Here is a 17650-nt window from a genome sequence, read left to right as displayed (position 1 = left end):
TATCTGCCTCTAAGTGATTGTTGGCCTCTGTCAATCACCTAGATTGTGTGCTGAGTTTTTAAGAGTACCCTAATCTTTGGAGGGTGGTGTGATGCAGCTTCTACTTTTAGATTTTTGATCCAGCTGTGCTCACTGGGATATCCAAACCCATATTATTTTGTACCCTTTTCCTAATCTTGGAATGTATATTATTTTATCTATAATTTCTGTAGGAGGCTATTTGGTCTTAGACACTTAGATTATGATGGTCAGTCCCCTTGCCATAATGTGTGTTAGGTCCTTGCAGTCACACTCATTTTGGTAGCGGCGCGAGGGGCAGAATGAGTTCACAGTGTGAAGCGGTGAATGATGCAACATGAATAATTATATACAATATTGGTGTGCAGCTGCCTTGTCTGTAAATATCTAGGGGGGCCAGTCTGCAGTATCTTTTCTCAGAATTTATGGGGGGGGCAGCCTACAGTTTCCTTGCTCAGAATATATAGAGGGGCCAGCCTGCAGTATCCTGGCTCAGAATATATAGTGGGGCCAGCCTACAGTATCCTAGCTCAGAATATATAGAGGGGCCAGCCTACAGTATCCTAGTTTAGAATATATAGAGGGGCCAGCCTACAGTATCCTAGTTTAGAATATATAGAGGGGCCAGCCTACAGTATCTTGTCTCAGAATATATAGAGGGGCATGCAGGACACTGTGTTCATGAGCAGATCTCCTGAACTTAAACACATATTTCCCTGTATGTGTAATTTCACTGAAACAGTTTGTTTGTCATTAATTTAGAACAATTTGCTGATTAATTTTTTTAATAAAATCCCGTAGGGATGCACCTCTAAGAAAACCCTTGGCCGATACCACATATTTTAGTTACAAAAGACGCTCCAAAATAAATCTTGAGTTGTTGACTAGCCAGTTCAGTGTTAAAACAAACATTTGGAAACATCTGGTGGGGCCAAAAAGGTGGTTGGTCCAGTCAAATAAGCTTCTTAACAATTCAGTAGTTTTCACAGAGTATGTTTTTTTCATGTTTTGAACACTTTTGAGTCAAAAAAGAAAACATTATGGGATGTCAACTACTCATTTATAGAATATATTCTGTGGATTCATGTGCCTTTCTCTCTCTGTAAGGGATATAACTGCCCTGGCTGTGAGCCTGCCAGCTGTATCAGCAGTATAGAGGCCATGTTGGTCAAAGGAGACCTAGCAGCCCCTTTTTATACAGACATGATTGAAAAGTACATCTAGATATGGCTACTTAAAATAAACTGTCTGAGGAATGCCTTTGATAAATGCATTCATATGGAGAGAGATGAGATGGGCCATGTAGCAGCAATCAAAGCGTCTGTGTGGTGTTGGTCAACCGCAGTGGAGCTGTGTGTGTGTGTGTGTGTGTGTGTGTGTGTGTGTGTGTGTTTGTGTGTGGAGAGTGCTTCTTCTAAACACACGCATATGCATGCGCACATGCAGTGGGGATTCTAAAAATGCATCAAATTCAGAGCCCTGTTTTCCCTTAGCCTAACCTGAGCCCAGACCTTACCCAAATTGTAAACCCAACCACTAAGCCAAAAATGATTTTTTTCTTCTGTGGACCGGTGTAAAGTCCTCCCATTTTCCTTGTTTTACTATCCTTGGGATTTTCTTCACACAAGCATACACATACACCAAGTGCCTCAAGTGTATATTCAGTGTGTTGCCAGCCTGCCCAGCTAGAGTACTGGTGTAGCCTGGGGCATTGGCTGGTTTGTTACCTGTCGATGGTGCTGGCTGAGCCCTGTCTGGTTCGCCGCTTGGTTCCCACCATCCAAAACCTGAACATGGGCTGAGAGGAAAGCTCGTAAACACATCAGCCCCCCTACAAAGGTCTGGACCTGAGCTGCTGGCCCAGTGGCCCCAGCAACACATCTGTCTCTGTTTACCCACACCAAGGTTTCCCTCCACCGTCCACCACACACAGCACCGTCCACCCCACACACCTGGGAAACATTACAGCCAGCTTAGTGTCTTTGAAGAAATACCCTCCCTAGGGTTACCCTAGCAGACGCAGGCGAGGCACCGCCACCGCTTTGATATACTGGCTGGCAGGGCAGGAGGGTTGATTAGTTCAGGTCTGGACGCTGTTGGTTGTTTGAACTTTTAAGATAGCCCAACTGTGTTATTTGTTTAGAAGACCGACATCTTGTTTGCTCTGTAAACAGAAACATAGACACACTAGATGTCATCCTCTGTCTTATACATTTGAGATGCTGATATTTTTTGCGGGATAAGTTTGTGCAATCATGCCACTCTCACCAATACATATGCTTGGATTGCAGGTCTACTTTGACTGTGGAGCGAAGGTGGATGTGGTGGATGTCCAAGGCCTCATCCTGTCTCCGGGTTTTCCATATAACTACTCCTCAGGGACCCACTGTGTCTGGCAGTTCTTTGTGCCCATTGGCCACCAGCTTGCTCTGGAGATATTTGACTTTGATGTCTTTGAGAGCCAGGAACCTACGGCCGAATACTCTGCGGTCTCAGACATGGAAGAGGCCGATGCTGATGCAGTCGGTTGGGCGACTGTCCCACCAGGGAGTCATGTCATGGATGAAGACACCACCCTACCTCCAGCTCAGAGGGACTCAGTGAAAGGCCCCCAGTCTTCCCAAGATGACGAGGTCAAGCAGGTTCTGGTGCAAGGGCAGTCTACCAAGATAGAGGTTGCCAAAGTCTCCAACTCTGCTAAAAGGTCTACCTCCGATGCCATCACCCCACAGCCCCACTCATACCAGCTACTGCCGGGGTCCCCAGCACCGGCAGGGAAGTCCGCTAAATCTGCCACCACTCCTGTCCTCCGAGACGACCTCGACCTTAACCCAAGAGCATCTGCACCAGATCCAGGCCTGGCTGTAGTTATAGGTGAGGCCACCGCTCTGACCCCTCCGCTTCCCACAGACACAGAGTCGGTCAGCCCGGAGACCCAGCAGTCGGTGGTGGACGCCTGCCCCCACGATGTCCTCTACATCTCGGACCTCCTCACCTTCGCCTCGCGCTTTTGTGGCTCAAACAGGCCCTCCAGTAGTCAACTGGTGTTTGGCTCCAGCCAGGAGATGGTGGAGGTCATTATGGAGCTGATCACCACCACCCACTGGGGTCGTGGCTTTGCCTTGCTCTTCCACTACCACAACCAGACAGAACTGAGTGAAGATTACCCCCGGCACGCCTTGGCCCCTGCTGGGGCCAGCAAGGTGGATTCTCTGCTGGCTGCCATGAGCGGAGCTGCCTTCTTTGCCATGGTGCTCACCAGTGCTCTATGCATCGTATTCAGGTATGTGAAAGCCCCCAGAGAAAGTTGCTACATCCCTTTTTGTACTAAAAATAGGTTTCCCAGACCTGATCAGAATAGCGTCCAGGGGGGTGATACACAGAGAGTATTGTGCCAGAACCTTTTGGCTTTCCTTACTGACTGTCGTAGAGACTGCATTTAAGCCTACAGTACACAGACTGCACTACAGGAATGATTGTCCCACCGTGAGCTTTGTAGTCACCTGTGCAACACCGCGGAAAAAATGGTGTCATAAATGTTGTGCTATAAATAACTTTACCCCTATCTGAGACACCTTTAGTTCTGAAACCGAAACAAAAGCATGGGCATTCTGCAGAATGGGGACTGTCTCTGGATCTGGAACGGCGCTTCCTTTTAAGGTGGTACAACTGCTGGATCTTTGATGCTGGCCAGTGTAACAAAGCTTCCTCCCATGAATGAGATGGTAGCTGTGAATGGGCCAGTCTGCCCGTCAGTCCTCCTCCTGCACACGGTGTTGTGCTGCTGTGGATCGGCTGACTGTTGACTCAGCTGAAAGGGCTTGGTTGGGCCCTGATTTGACCCAGTGAAAAGCAGCGCTTGGCTGTAACCGCCTTGACGTGCGTCATTCTCTTCATTATAGACACAGAGAAAGAGGGCTGTTGAAGGTGTAGCACCTGGCCTCGATTCCAATGGACCAATGATACATCGCCATACACTGCCATTCAAAAAGGTGCTGCTGTTGTGTGAGCCTCTGTCTCCTGGATGTGGCATTGTGGAGCTTTAATAAAGCAAGAACACATCAAAAGGTTTCATTTACAAGTTGCTCCGCTAGTGTCAGTTCCAACAGGGTGTAATATCATCCATGCCTGATGACTGAAGGAGCATAACCGTTTATCTACTGGCCCGATTCGCATTTCTGGATCCCTCCAGGATGGTGTAAATTCCCATTAAGATAAACGTTCCATTAAGATAAACGTCTATTCACTATAAATTCCTTTCCGTCTTGTCAACCCAAAAACACTTTTTGTGAAATGTTCAATCTTAAGAATATGTTGCTATTTTAAAATGAGAAGAGTTATACTGCAGCACCACATCTCTGTGGAATAGATTTTACAGTAAAAATCTGTTATTGGTTATTCTCAGAAATCTGTGTGTGAATGTTAAGCACAATAAACCCATTGGTTTAGTTCTTCTTGCTTATAATGAAAAGGAAATTGAAAACACACTTCTAATAAAATGCAGGTCTAATTACCAGGAACAACAATACACGCATAAAACATTAGGAAGCCAAGAAGGCCATTGCCATCATGGTTAGAACTGCATGGTTGGAGAAACCCCATATACATTTGAGAAAGGTTACAGATGTATTAGTTCCATCCTGGGGCCATGGTTTTAATTGTACCAAGAAATGGACACACTAAATAATTCCATCTTAATAATTGAACAGAATCACCTCACAAGACAACATTTGAACTGTTATTTTAATACTATTCTGTGAAAATGTTTCTGTGCATGGGTAAGTACTCAATTATGGGTATGCCATGTTTAATGATGCCTTTATGGAGAGGCCTCCCCAGGTAGAGTCGTTTATGGCATTACATGGGTTTAGCTACTGGAGCTGTCCTTGAAAGAAGACAACTTGGGGCAAGTTTGGGCTCTTTGAATATAGTGAATCAACTAGTTAGACGTATGTTTGGAGAAAGACCTTCAGCAAAGGCAATTCAATCTGTTCCAGTTTCTAGTTGTGAAGGTATTACATAGTAAAAAAGATTCCAATGTTATGGATATTATATTTGCACATGAGAACAAAAATTAAATGTCTCAGAGAATGGATATTTAATTTCATGCACCCCTTTCTAACAGAAATGTAATATAACATGACAACCAAAACCTTGGTTACGGTGCCAAGAACACACAATTGGTAGAATCTGTTTACAGAGAGACAAAGGGAACCCTGTTTTTATCTGCCAAAGTCAGATTGCAAGAAAAATTCTTTTTTGCTGTGCCTTTGTCCATCTGCCCATTGAATTAAAAACTTCCAGAATTACTATTAAGTCTGGGTCTACCAGAACCTCTCAAAACTCTTAGAGAATCCTAAAGATTTTAGACCTGGTGTTATTCATGTTCACATAAAGAGCAAAACTGTGTCAGTGTGCCTTCCGTTGAGTGACATTTATTGCACTGGGGAGATGTAAGACATTACTTTGTAAGATTGATTGGTATGGATATACTCTTAACTATCCTCCTAATCTCTCAGGTTTTTCCGTTCCCAGCGCTTCCTTTCATTTTGCCTTGATAGCATTTGTGGAGGGTGGATTTACATTTGATTGTGTCATACAGACAATATGCAAGTTTGAGCTTAGGCTCACTTCATTCAATACACCCATCAAAGATAATTGTCCCAGGTTTTTTATAAAGGGGTTTGTTACTTTACATGGTTTCTTATCTGTAGATACCTAACGAAGTTATTTCTTAGAAGGTTGTCATTTTCCCTGAGTTGTTCAAAGGAGGCCAAGGCCCCCTCAAAGTATAAATCCCTAACGGTATGTATAATTCTCCCCCCGGCCATCAAAGACATTATCTACTTTATGTTGGAAGAGAAGGAGAGGTTCCTCATTGATGGGAGTAGGAAAAAAGGTGTGTGGGATTTTGACTATTAATCAAGTTATCAAGGCATACAAGGGACATTATCATCAACAGCAGGGATATCAAACTTTTGATATGTGTGACTACAAACTATGGGGGGGGGGGATTACAGTCACATCCTAAATGATTGACATCCAAGATATACTTTGGGGGGAAACGCTGAATATAATAAACAACACAGGGAGTTAGCTTTATTGCAATTTCTGTTGCAATTTGGTATACAGATGCTGGTCATAAAATTAGAATATCATCAAAAAGTTGATTTATTTCAGTACTTCCATTAAAAAAGTGAAACTTGTATAATGTATACATTCATTCCACATAGACTGATATATTTCAAGTGTTTATATCTTTTCATTTTGATGATTATAACTGACAACTAATGAAAAACCCAAATTCAGTACCTCAGAAAATTTGAATATTGTGAAAAGGTTCAATTTTGTAGACACCTGGTGCCACACTCTAACCAGCTAATCAACTCAAAACACCTGCAAAGGCCTTTAAATGGTCTCTCAGTCTAGTTCTGTAGGCAACACAATCATGGGGAAGACTGCTGACTAAACAAGCTGTCCAAAAGATGACCATTGTGTCTTGCACAAGGAAGGCAAGACAAAAAAAGTTAATTCCTAAAGAGGCAGGCTGTTCACAGAGACCTGTAAGTAAATGTAGCATTTCCTTTGGAAATCAAGGTCCCAGAGTCTGGAGGAAGAGAGGAGAGGCACAGAATCCACGTTGCTTGAAGTCCAGTGTAAAGTTTCCAAAGTCAGTGATGGTTTGGGGTGCCATGTTATCTGCTGGTGTTGGTCCACTGTGTTTTCTGAGGTCCAAGGTCAATGCAACCATCTACCAGGAAGTTTTAGAGCACTTCATGCTTCCTGCTGCTGACCAACTTTATGGAGATGCAGATTTCCAACAGGACTTGGCACCTGCACACAGTGCCAAAGCTACCAGTACCTGGTTTAAGGACCATGGTATCCCTGTTCTTAATTGGTCTGCAAACTCGCCTGACCTTAACCCTATAGAAAATCTATGGGGTATTATGAAGAGGAAGATGCGATACGCCAGACCCAACAATGCAGAAGAGCTAAAGGCCACTATCAGAGCAACCTGGGCTCTCATAACAACTGAGCAGTGCCACAGACTGATCAACTCCATGCCACGCCGCATTGCTGCAGTAATTCAGGAGCCCCAACTAAGTATTGAGTGCTGTACATGCTCATACTTTTCATGTTCATACTTTTCAGTTGGCCAACATTTAAAAAAAAAATAATATTTGTATTGGTCTTAAGTAATCTGAGATGCTGGTCATAAAATTTGAATATCATCAAAAAGTTTATTTATTTCAGTAATTATATTAAAAAAGTGAAACTTGTATAATGTATACATTAATTCCACACAGACTGGTATATTTCGATTGTTTATTTCTTTTAATTTTGATGATTATAACTGACACCTAATGAAAAACCCAAATTCATGCTTCTTGCTGCTGACCAACTTTATGGAGATTTTTTGGATTATATTCAAATTTTATGACCAGCACCTGTATTTACAGAATTAATGTTACCTACAAACAAAAATAAAATGCCACAAAACGCTACGTAAAGCTCGGCTGTGGAATCGAAAGGCGTGAATAGCATATAGCTGGCTAGGTTAGTTAACTAGCTTCTCTATAGGCAACGTTCTTGCGTGTCAACCACACGTTCCTCCATACACGCAGTCGCTCTTTTCTCACACAAACGGCCATTGAGCCGATGTTACATGAGAACGACACCCACTCATTCTCGTGTTATGTAGTGGGGCTCATGTTGTATCAGTAGTTTTAAAAAATATGTATTTCGGTTAACCGAATACTATTCGAATAGTAAAATCCTGTCCAATGCACATCCCTAGTATATATACCGTTCAGCCATATCATTATGACCACTGACAGACAGACGATGTGAATGACACTGAATCTCGTTATCATGGCCCCGGTCAGTGGGCTGGATATATTTGGCAGCAAGTGAACATTCTGCACTCAAAGTTGTGTTAGAAGCAGGAAAATGGGTAAGTGTAAGGATTTGAGCAACTTTGACAAGGGCCAAATTGTGATTGCTAGACGACTGGGTCAGAGCATCTCCAAAACTGCAGCACTTGTGGTGTTCCTGGTCTGCAGTGGTCAGTACCTATCAAAAGTGGTCCAAGGAAGGAAATGGGCGGCCGAGGCTCATTGATGGATGTGGGGAGCGAAGGCTGGACCGTGTGGTCCGATCCAACAGACAAGCTACTGTAGCTCACATTGCTGAAAAAGTTAATGCTGCTACTGATAGAAATGTGTCAGAACACGTTGCATATGAGGATGCGTAGCTGTAGACCAGTCAGGGTGCCTATGCTGATCCGTTCACCTCCGAAAGCACCTACAATGGGCAGCATCAGAACTGGACCACGGAGCAATGGAAGAAGGTGGCCTGGTTTGATGAATCACGTTTCCTTTTACATCATGTGGATGGCCGGGTGCTTGTGCATCGCTTACCTGGAGAACACATGATACCAGGATGCACTATGGGAAGGAGACAAGCCGGCGGAGGCAGTGTGATGCTTTGGACAAAGTTCTGCTGGGAAACCTTGGGTGCTGCCATTCATGTGGATGTTACTTTGACACGTACCACCTACCTAAGTATTGTTGCAGACCATGTGCACCCTTTCATAGCATTGGTATTCCCTGATGGCATTGCCCTCTTTCAGCAGGATAATACGCCCTGCCACAAAGCGAAAATGGTTCAGGAATGGTTTGAGGAACACAACTATGAGTTCACGTTGTTGACTTGGCCTCCAAATTCCCCATATCTCAATCCAATCGAGCATATGTGGGATGTGCTGGCCAAACAACTCTGATCCATGGTGGCCCCACCTTTCAACTTACAGGACTTAAAGGATCTGCTACTAAAGTCTTGGTGCCAGATACCACAGCACACCTTCAGAGTTCTAGTGGAGTCCACGCCTCGATGGGTCAGGGCTATTTTGGCGGCAAAAGGGGGGCCCACACAATATTAGGCTGGTGGTCATAATGTTATGGCTGACTGGTGTATTATTGTACTTATTATTGTTCATGAATTAATTGATTCCCACAATGTTGTGAAATTAAAAGCTTTATTTGACAGGAAAGCGGGAAAAGACAGAGAGTGAAGTATTTGCTGAAAGAGCAGTGGGATTGATTCAGTGACGATGCAACAGTACATTGGCACTGGAAGGATTGTCTCAAACTGCTTGACCACGCTAGGCCACAACGTCATTGGTTTTATGAGATTGGAGAACACACTGGAACGGATCTTAGACCATTCCTACAAACATAATCTTTCCAGCTGATTGAGATAATTTGGTCTGTGCACTCTTCAATTCAAACCACAGGTTTACAATGGGTTCAAGTCTGAATAGCTGAGACAGCTTTTGGCATAGGTTGATTTTGTGATATTTTACATTTTAATCAGGCCCAGCGATTTTGTGGTTGATTTACCATTTCTGTCTGGATTTACAGTGCAGTCCATGAGTATTTAGACAGTGACAGTGTTCTGGCTTTGTACAGAACACTTTCCAGCACATTGGATATGAAATGAAACAGTGATTAAGAGGTTAGGGTAGATTGTCAGCTTTAATTTGAGGTTACTTCTAGCCATGAACCATAAACCATCTAGGAATTATTGTGGTTTTCATACATAGTCCCCCTGTTTTCCCTGGGGTTTCTTTGGGCCAAAATATCCTGTGCTAAGTTTATTATGCCATTGACCTGAACAAGGGCTCTAGGAGCCAAATAGCTAAAATAGCGCCATGCCATCTAAAATCCATCTTATGTCGTGGAGCTATTTAGCTTCCACTGGGTCCCTTGGTAAAGGTCAATGGCATTATGGGTTAGGGTTACTTTACCCATTATCGGGATGATTTGGCCAAAAATGTGGTTGCTTTTCCCAATCATCTTTACAAGACTGTAAAGCAAGCAAATAAAACTCAAGACTTGTACTTGGTCAGTATTGCTTCATTCATAACTACCGCTGGGAGATACTGTAGTTGAGTTGACAGTCACTATAGATCTTAGGGATGATTAAGAATGTAGTTTGAAATTGACTGTGGATTTCTTTTTTTTATTCTGAGAACAAGTATCAAACAAGTAAGTGTAAAAGATGTTGCCAAAAGTCACCAAAGTAAATGACATGCATACAGGAAAGAATGCTAATGGTTTTGAAAGATATGTTAAACAGTCCAGAAATGCACAACTGAAATGTTGTGGCTGTTTTTTTGTTTTCCAGACCTAAACTATGTCCGAAAAGATCCAGCTCCTGCTCATCCAACAACTCTGAGGTAAACGTGTTTGTCTGTCTGTCCATCCAGACATTCCTCTGTAAGCTAGCTTCTAACTGGGATCAGGGAACATTTCCTTCATATCCTCTAGACTACAGCTACTGGAGAAAATACAAATACCCTCCACTGGCCTGGCACTGTTGATGGCCAACTTCCCCCACACAGAGCAGGCGGCCTCCGAGGTAGAAAGGTTCACTAAGGGTCAGACGACTGACTTACTAACTCGCCCATAAAGCAGGAGCTTGACGAATTGCAGTGCACTTCCATGTTTTCCTGTCATGAGATGTCAATGACACATTTATTTTCAATTTAACCTTAGTGTTTTAAAAAGAAATGAATGAAGCAAATGGTCCGACATGAGTTCTGGCAACTCAGAGTAGCTCACTGCTGCATAGCCTATTTTATGAATTGACCAGAACATCTTCAGTTATTATGTTTGTCTTTACGATGTTGCGGACGCCTATTGTGTGTGTGTGTGTGTGTGTGTGTGTGTGGTGGCCAGCTGTATGTAAGACAGTCAGACTAAATGCTGCTGACTGTGCTGTAGGTGCAGGAGGGAGTTCAGAACTCTGGTGCCGATGTCAGTGAGCTGCAGCTGGTGTCTCCAGATCAGCCTGGCCAGGAGGTCCCTGCCCCTGCAGAGAACCACAACCACTCCCTCAGCGTCACACACACAGGTCGGTACGGAACCCCTGCTTGCGCTCTTGCAGCTCCACCAGTCCACCCCCTAACTTTTTTCACCATGATCGAATTGGTACCGTTGAGTTTTTTGGTCTAGTTCCAACCTCAGTGACAATGACAATCTGCCCCTTAACCTAATTCAGCCACATGTTCAGCATGATTGGTTCACTGCTGTTGCATTCCACTGTAAAAACTGGGAAATGATCCACTTGGTCTCAGGGCAGGAATACCCCAATCTCCAGTCCACGCACAATAATGGAAATGGCTGGATTCTACCACAAAATTGGCAGATGTATTTCTCATGAACACATAAATTATCAAAAATGTGGACTTAAAATAAGATGCATCGGAGAACCAGTGTGTATTAGAATTCCTCGGAACAGCTGAAAACGTGAAATGGTGAAGGCATGGTCACTGTGTCTGTGAACATCGTCTATGCATTAGTAGTGTATTACTTGTTTTGTAAAGGTGGAAGGGAGTGTGTGGGAATATGCAAGGCCAGCTTGTAGTGGGTTTAGCTGAGTGAATGGGAGGTGGGAGGTGCAGCATTAAAAATCTCAATGGAAAATGGCTTTAGCCTCGGAGTAACAACGGCTTTATCCCAGAACAATCCGAAGACCATTCTAGCTGAGCCAGCGGAGAGATTTACAGGTTGTGGCATTTAACCTATATAACAGCGGGAGAGCATTGGAACACCATGTTTCTCCTCTCACTGAGTTAACCGTGTCACTAGGAGTTAACCCAAGTATGAGTGGACAAGTACATACAGTACTGGAGACTGAGCAGAGATGTACAGTATGCCAGTGTTTCCCAATCCTGATCCTGGCACTGCAAAGGGGTGTACAGTTTTGTTTTTGCTCCAACACACACACTAGATTCAACTTCTCAGTAAGCCTTTAGTTTCACTAAAATGTTTGAGTGGTAAATTTTAAGCCATTAGGTAAAAAAACAAACTGGACTGGCCAACTCTGCACTGGGCTATAGAAAAAGTAGAATCTGTAATCTGTAACATTCCACTTTTTAGACTGGTCGTGTTTATTTGTTTAGACCTGATGAAGCGTTTTCCATCCAGCTAAGATGGAAACGCTGTGTCAATAACGCAGTGAATTGGGAGAAGTACCTTATGTGCCAGCCTCATCCTTTTTCCCAAGTAATAGGTACACCCCAGCGAACGATAAAGAAGATAAAGAATCATGTCTTGTAACTGGGAAGTAAGGTTTTTACTGGGAAATACATTTATTTTAAGATATTTTAATTAACAAAACTAAACAACTGGACAGAATGATGGACACGCATCCCAAAACGGGTGGCAGATAGCCTAGTGGATAGGGTTCATTGCTGGTTTGAATCCCAGAGCCGACACAGTGAAATATCATCTGTTTTGTGCTCATAAGCAAGAAGAATAACCCTAATTGCCATGCAGGTTGCTCTGGAACATCTAGTAAGACAAACAATGACACTGTGAGGATACAATGTATAGACTCTTTAATTGTAGGCTGTCACCATATAAAAAAATACAATAAAACAATGTATATTTCCCAGGTTCCCCAGTCGGAGTTGGTGATCTGTCCCAGAATGCTGAAGTGGACCTCTCGTCCAATGGTCTCACGGAACTGGACTTGGGGACAGATGAGGTGTTTATCATTTCTTCTGTGTCCAGTCCAAGCAGCCGACTGATGTACCCTGACCATGTGGTAAGGAGAAGGGCTGGGCAGATAACCTAGAACCCAGGCTAGGAACTTTGATGGTTCTCTCCTCCGGGGTTGGGTGATACCCAGCCAGCCTGCCAAGTATTTTCAGTACAGGTGACAGGGGGCTTTGATTGCTTTGAATCAGCTGGTAACAGCTATGAAACCAAGCGCTTGGTGGTCGAGGTGTCAGTATAGAACACAGTGACAGGGGATTTGGGTTTGGAGAGGGTTTGACCCAGCATTTTTGCTTGTGCGCTTTTGTGCTCTATTGAAGTAAGAGTTGGCATAAGGCAGGCCTGGCAGCTTTCAGGGAGCTGGCGGGCGTTGTTGCAGCCTAGCCTAATGGATGCATTCTGTGGAGCCAGTTTCCCAGCTTCAGTTGTGTGTTTGTGTGTGTATATATTGCTGCGGTGTGTGGTCTGTGTGTGTGTGTGTGTGTGTACGATGTGGTGTGTGGTCTGTCTGTGCATGCGCATTTGCCTGTTTGTGCAGTGTGTGTGTGTGTTTGTAAATGTCTGTACGGACTGTGTGTGTAAATGTTTGTGCAGAATGTGCATGTAAATGTTTGTGCAGACTGTGTGTGTAAATGTTTGTGAAGAATGATGGCAAAGAGGAAAATTATAAAACAGTCAGTTAAAGACATTGATATACCTACCTAAAGTATTGTTCTACTATGGTATCCTGTAGTTTGTAATGTGTTGATGTAAAGAGGTGAAGTTTAACATCTGGGTGGCTTTAGCATACACCTTTTGTGCCCAAACTACAACAAGTTGCTATTGTGTCGGGGGCTTTTGTTGCAAGCAGGGCACATCATTTAAAACCTCCCTAATACTTGTCTAGACTAAGTGAGCTGTTAGTGATTCTGTGCAAGGATTATCTGGCTCTTTCTGAGAGGGGTAACCCTCTAAACCTTACCCTGACCCTCATTAACTAGCTAGCCATTGAGGGAGGATACGTGACATATTTGCCCTTCAGTTCTGACCTGCCATTTACATCAGCGAGACACCTACCGCGTAAACCTAGACCCACATTGACCCACAATTTCCCTAATACAGTAAGCCTAGTCCTGGAGATGAAGATTCAATGGTTGCTTGTTGCCCATTTAGGTAAACAGTAATTGGAGGTGCAGTTCAGTGCTTTAATATAACCTCTGATACAAGAAAGCTATTTTTGTGAGTGTCTCTGCCTTTGCCAAGGTTTCATTCACACTCTGATCTGCTGGCGGAGGAAGCTGAGGGCTCAAGTCAGTCATGCTTTGTATTTATGCTGTGGCTCTTTTTCTTGTGTTCAAACACAATTAATACAATAATCCCAGTTGGATGCTTCCAGTTTTCAGAAGATGACGCGTGTGCGGGCCGTGGCTGCAGTTTGGAGACATTACAGCAGGTTCACTGGGATCCAGTGGTCATCCTCTGATGCCTCCGGTTTCCAGAATAACACGTGTGTTTGTGTGCATGGGGGAGTAAGTTTTCTTGTTTTTTTTCTAACTCAAGGACAGAGCATATTTGTTGTCTCTCTCAGCAGCGGGAGAGGTTTCTGAGGCATAGTGACACCAGTGCTGGCACAGTGAGTGGCTGGCCGTCTCCAGACCCAGCTGCCTCCCCCACAGGGACCCGCGCTGCGCAGGATGGCATTGCCAGCTGTGCCCGACCCCGGGCCTGGAGTGTCCGAACCTTCCAGGACTTCCTCCCTCCGCTGCCCCAGTTACATAAGAAGTGGTGCAGTTGGAACTCAACCAGCCCTTTCACCAAGCTTGTGGACAGCGTCAGTAGCTCTTAAGTTATTGGTCATTTCATTTTGGTTATTTAGTAGTCCTGCCCATTGTGGCTCAGAAACATTTCATAATTAGTTTTTCCATGACTGTGACATATTGTATTTAGTATTTTTGATGACTCCGAATGAATATTTTTTTGTGTTAATGACTCACAACAATGCGTAATGAAATGACAACAGGTGTCAGAATACAATGAAGAGGCATATATGCTGACTCGATATGGTTTCCCCTCAGGCCCCATCTGGTCTGGTGTCAGACTGCCATGGGGAAGACAGCAGAAAGGTGTTCTCTGACCCTCAGCTGGAGGTCCAGAACAACAGTATTGCCTCCGACTCCTCCATGAGTAATGCCTCGTACCCCCTCACTCAGCCTGCTCAGCGCCAGCGCCGGCTTAACTCTACGAGCAATCTGCGACGCTCCCGCTTCACTGGGCCCTGTTTCGGCCTGCTCTCTGGGTCCAGCCCCTCAGACAGCACTAAGGCCACTGGGGGACCCCACCTGCAGGCCTCCCAACCTGAGCCCAATAACACCCCCTCTGGGCAGAGTGGAATTTCCTGCGATTTCCCAGCTGAGAGTGACCACGTCAGTGTCCCAGTGTTTGCCATATGTGAGGAGGAGGACCGGCAGCCCCTGGTTCTGGCTGAGCACCTGGGCCAATGCTCCATGGTGAATGGACTGATCCAGGGGCCATTCGATGGGAAGGGGCCTGGTTCCCAGAGCGCAGCCAATGGCCCCCTCCAAAGAGGGAGGTCCGAGTGGAGGCCATGGGGGAGTCAGGCCTCGGGAGGTGCCAGTCCTCACCCTCTCCCCTCTGACAAACTAACAGCTACCAACACCACCGAGTTGAAGAGCACCTTCGTGCACAGCACAGCCAATCAGATCCAGATGCCTTCCCTAAGCCAATCGGTGCCATGCAGTGTGACGGGCAAGGAGATGTAACTAGTTAGTCCATCATTCGGCCCATGTGACAGAGTGGACAGACAGCAAAGACTTCTGGGTTGGCCCAGCAAAGCAATAATGAACTCTTTAGTGCCACATTTGTCAAATGGAAACCTTACCTTTTTGATTACTAAAATCAAGTTTCAGATGACATTTCTACATTCTTAAAGTTGATTTCTTTCATACTTGTTCCCATATTTTTTACAAGGTTAAAACGTCTTCATCTGCTGTCTATTACACAAAGGCATTTAACATTGGTATGAAACAGGTGGAATGTCAATGTTAAAACAATCCTTGTTAGTTTTCTTTCAAGAACATAACAGTTCACAAGTTTTTGTAGCACTTTTGTACTAGTTAATCAATTTGATTCCTGCCATCGAATTGAAAATCTTAAAACGTGAAGCACTTTCAGCGGAATAACTCACACTTGTGGATTGTGCCAATTTGTGCTTTTTGTTCTTCTGAGAACCATGGGCCTTGAAGCTGTGAATTATAATCCCACCACAGAGATCCATGGTTCTTTCTGTTTGGTCCTCCAGTGTTAAACAGATTTAGATCAAAGTATATTAACATCAATGCTGCAACACTATGTATAAAAATGTACTCCTAAGGCTGATATTGGATTATAAAAGGGAAATGATTACTGTAATAACAAAAGTAACACATGCAATAACATTCAATAGAAGTAGGCCTGTCATAAAGATACATGTAGAAGTTGTAACAGAAAAGAAATAGGCTTGGTGGGAATTTATGTGCAAAGAAAGTTTTAATAAAGGTTATCTATGTAAATTGTTGCTTCTGTTCTGGATAATTTTATGTCAACAAAAAGTATTCAGCAGCAATTCATGCGTTTTAAACTGAGTGAGCAAATAATTCAACAACTATTAGTGCAGAACAGACCTTAAATCGATATACCTAACTAGGGCTGTGTTTACACAAGCAGACCAATTCTGATGATTCCAGTGATTTGTATCATCTTTCTCAGCTAATCCCAATGGTTAAACTGAATTTCACTATCTGTGTAAACACAGCCAATGACAATTGTAGCATCTCTAATAGTGAGTAGGCGGCATCTAACCACTAGTCCTCAAATCAAAGTCCCGCTTGTTTTCATTTGTATCCGATTAACAGAACAGGCAGATATAACTTGTTCCCCATTAGATCCTGCAGTAAACGTAACAATGGGTTCATTCAATCCATATCATGAAAGTTCAGTGACAGCATGATCGACATGTAATGCCAATTTTCCCCACATTCACAGTGAACATCACGATTGTCAGCTAAATCGAAAATGACCCATTATCACAATGTTATTCTGAACTTCCACAATGCAAACTGAATGGAGTCCCACATGCTGGACTACTGGCCCATTTCCACTTATTCAAATTCACAGAACATGAAGTACAGACTGAATTGGTCAAACGTCTCAGGGGTTTTCATGAGGTAGAACTAAACTTTACCAGCCCGGCCTTTTACGAACCGGTCATACAGCCGCTATCGTGCGGCCGGGTCTAGACTCACTAAGCGAGTAAATATTTTCCCTAGAATACGGCATTTCCCTCAGAAAAAGCACACACCAAATCCTCCTTAACACCCACTCCGGATCAGCGGCTTGCACGGTTGTTGGCTTAGGGTGCCCCAATCCTCCTGTTCCAAATAATTAAGGTTGAGCTCTGCTCTGTGGAGGCTGGCTGGGGACGGCTGTGCTGAGCTGGAGCCTGAGCCTCTCAGGAATGCCACAGTGTGAACCCACAACAGGGAATCCACCACTTAAGACCACAAAATGAAGACATGAGCTCAGGCCTTGGGCAGAAAGCGTGCCCATTATGTGCCCCTGTTTTATACCCAGTGGAAAAACTCTGGGTCCAGATCATGCCACTAAACTGTCACAATGAGATTTGAACATGCTGTTCCTAAATGGATGTTGTAATAGAGGATAAAGAACAGTGTTTCAGCCTACATCCTTCAAGTACCTACACCTTCCTTCAGTACTTATTACAGTTTCACTAGGAGTCAGGATTCAAACCAATTCACAAAAAGGACCAGGAAACTGTGATTGACATTTAAAGGCCATTTCTGCTTGAGCCAATACACAGAGCCTTTACAGCAAATTTCCTCTACACACATTAAATTCCTTGAAGTGTTGCTTTGCACAGCTAGTCCATTGGTCTGAATCCCTACCCACGGTAATTGTCATTTTGGGTATTGTCAAAACAACGGATTGACACTGATCACAGGTTATAGGAATTGCAGATCTTAAAGGCAATTCTCAGTTCATCTGACAATGCAGTGTTAACGGTCCATAGG

The 17650-nt window shown here is 43.9% G+C and overlaps 1 protein-coding gene across 1 annotated transcript in view; it reads left to right on the top strand.

The window, feature by feature from the left end:
• si:dkey-112e17.1 overlaps positions 1 to 16132 on the top strand; it is a 29733-nt gene extending 13601 nt beyond the window's left edge. The window contains exons 2-7 of the mRNA XM_010876558.4: positions 2310 to 3301; positions 10207 to 10258; positions 10806 to 10935; positions 12482 to 12633; positions 14152 to 14394; positions 14639 to 16132. Coding sequence (XP_010874860.2) covers positions 2310 to 3301; positions 10207 to 10258; positions 10806 to 10935; positions 12482 to 12633; positions 14152 to 14394; positions 14639 to 15343 — 2274 coding nt within the window. The 3' untranslated portion in view covers positions 15344 to 16132. The remainder of the gene's footprint in view (positions 1 to 2309; positions 3302 to 10206; positions 10259 to 10805; positions 10936 to 12481; positions 12634 to 14151; positions 14395 to 14638) is intronic.
• Positions 16133 to 17650: the final 1518 nt, after the last annotated feature.

The sequence above is a fragment of the Esox lucius genome, chromosome 13 (genome assembly GCF_011004845.1).
Source record: "Esox lucius isolate fEsoLuc1 chromosome 13, fEsoLuc1.pri, whole genome shotgun sequence".
NCBI lineage: Eukaryota > Metazoa > Chordata > Actinopteri > Esociformes > Esocidae > Esox > Esox lucius.
The sequence above is the reverse complement of the archived record's forward strand: the minus strand, read 5'-3'. Positions and strand labels throughout refer to the sequence as shown.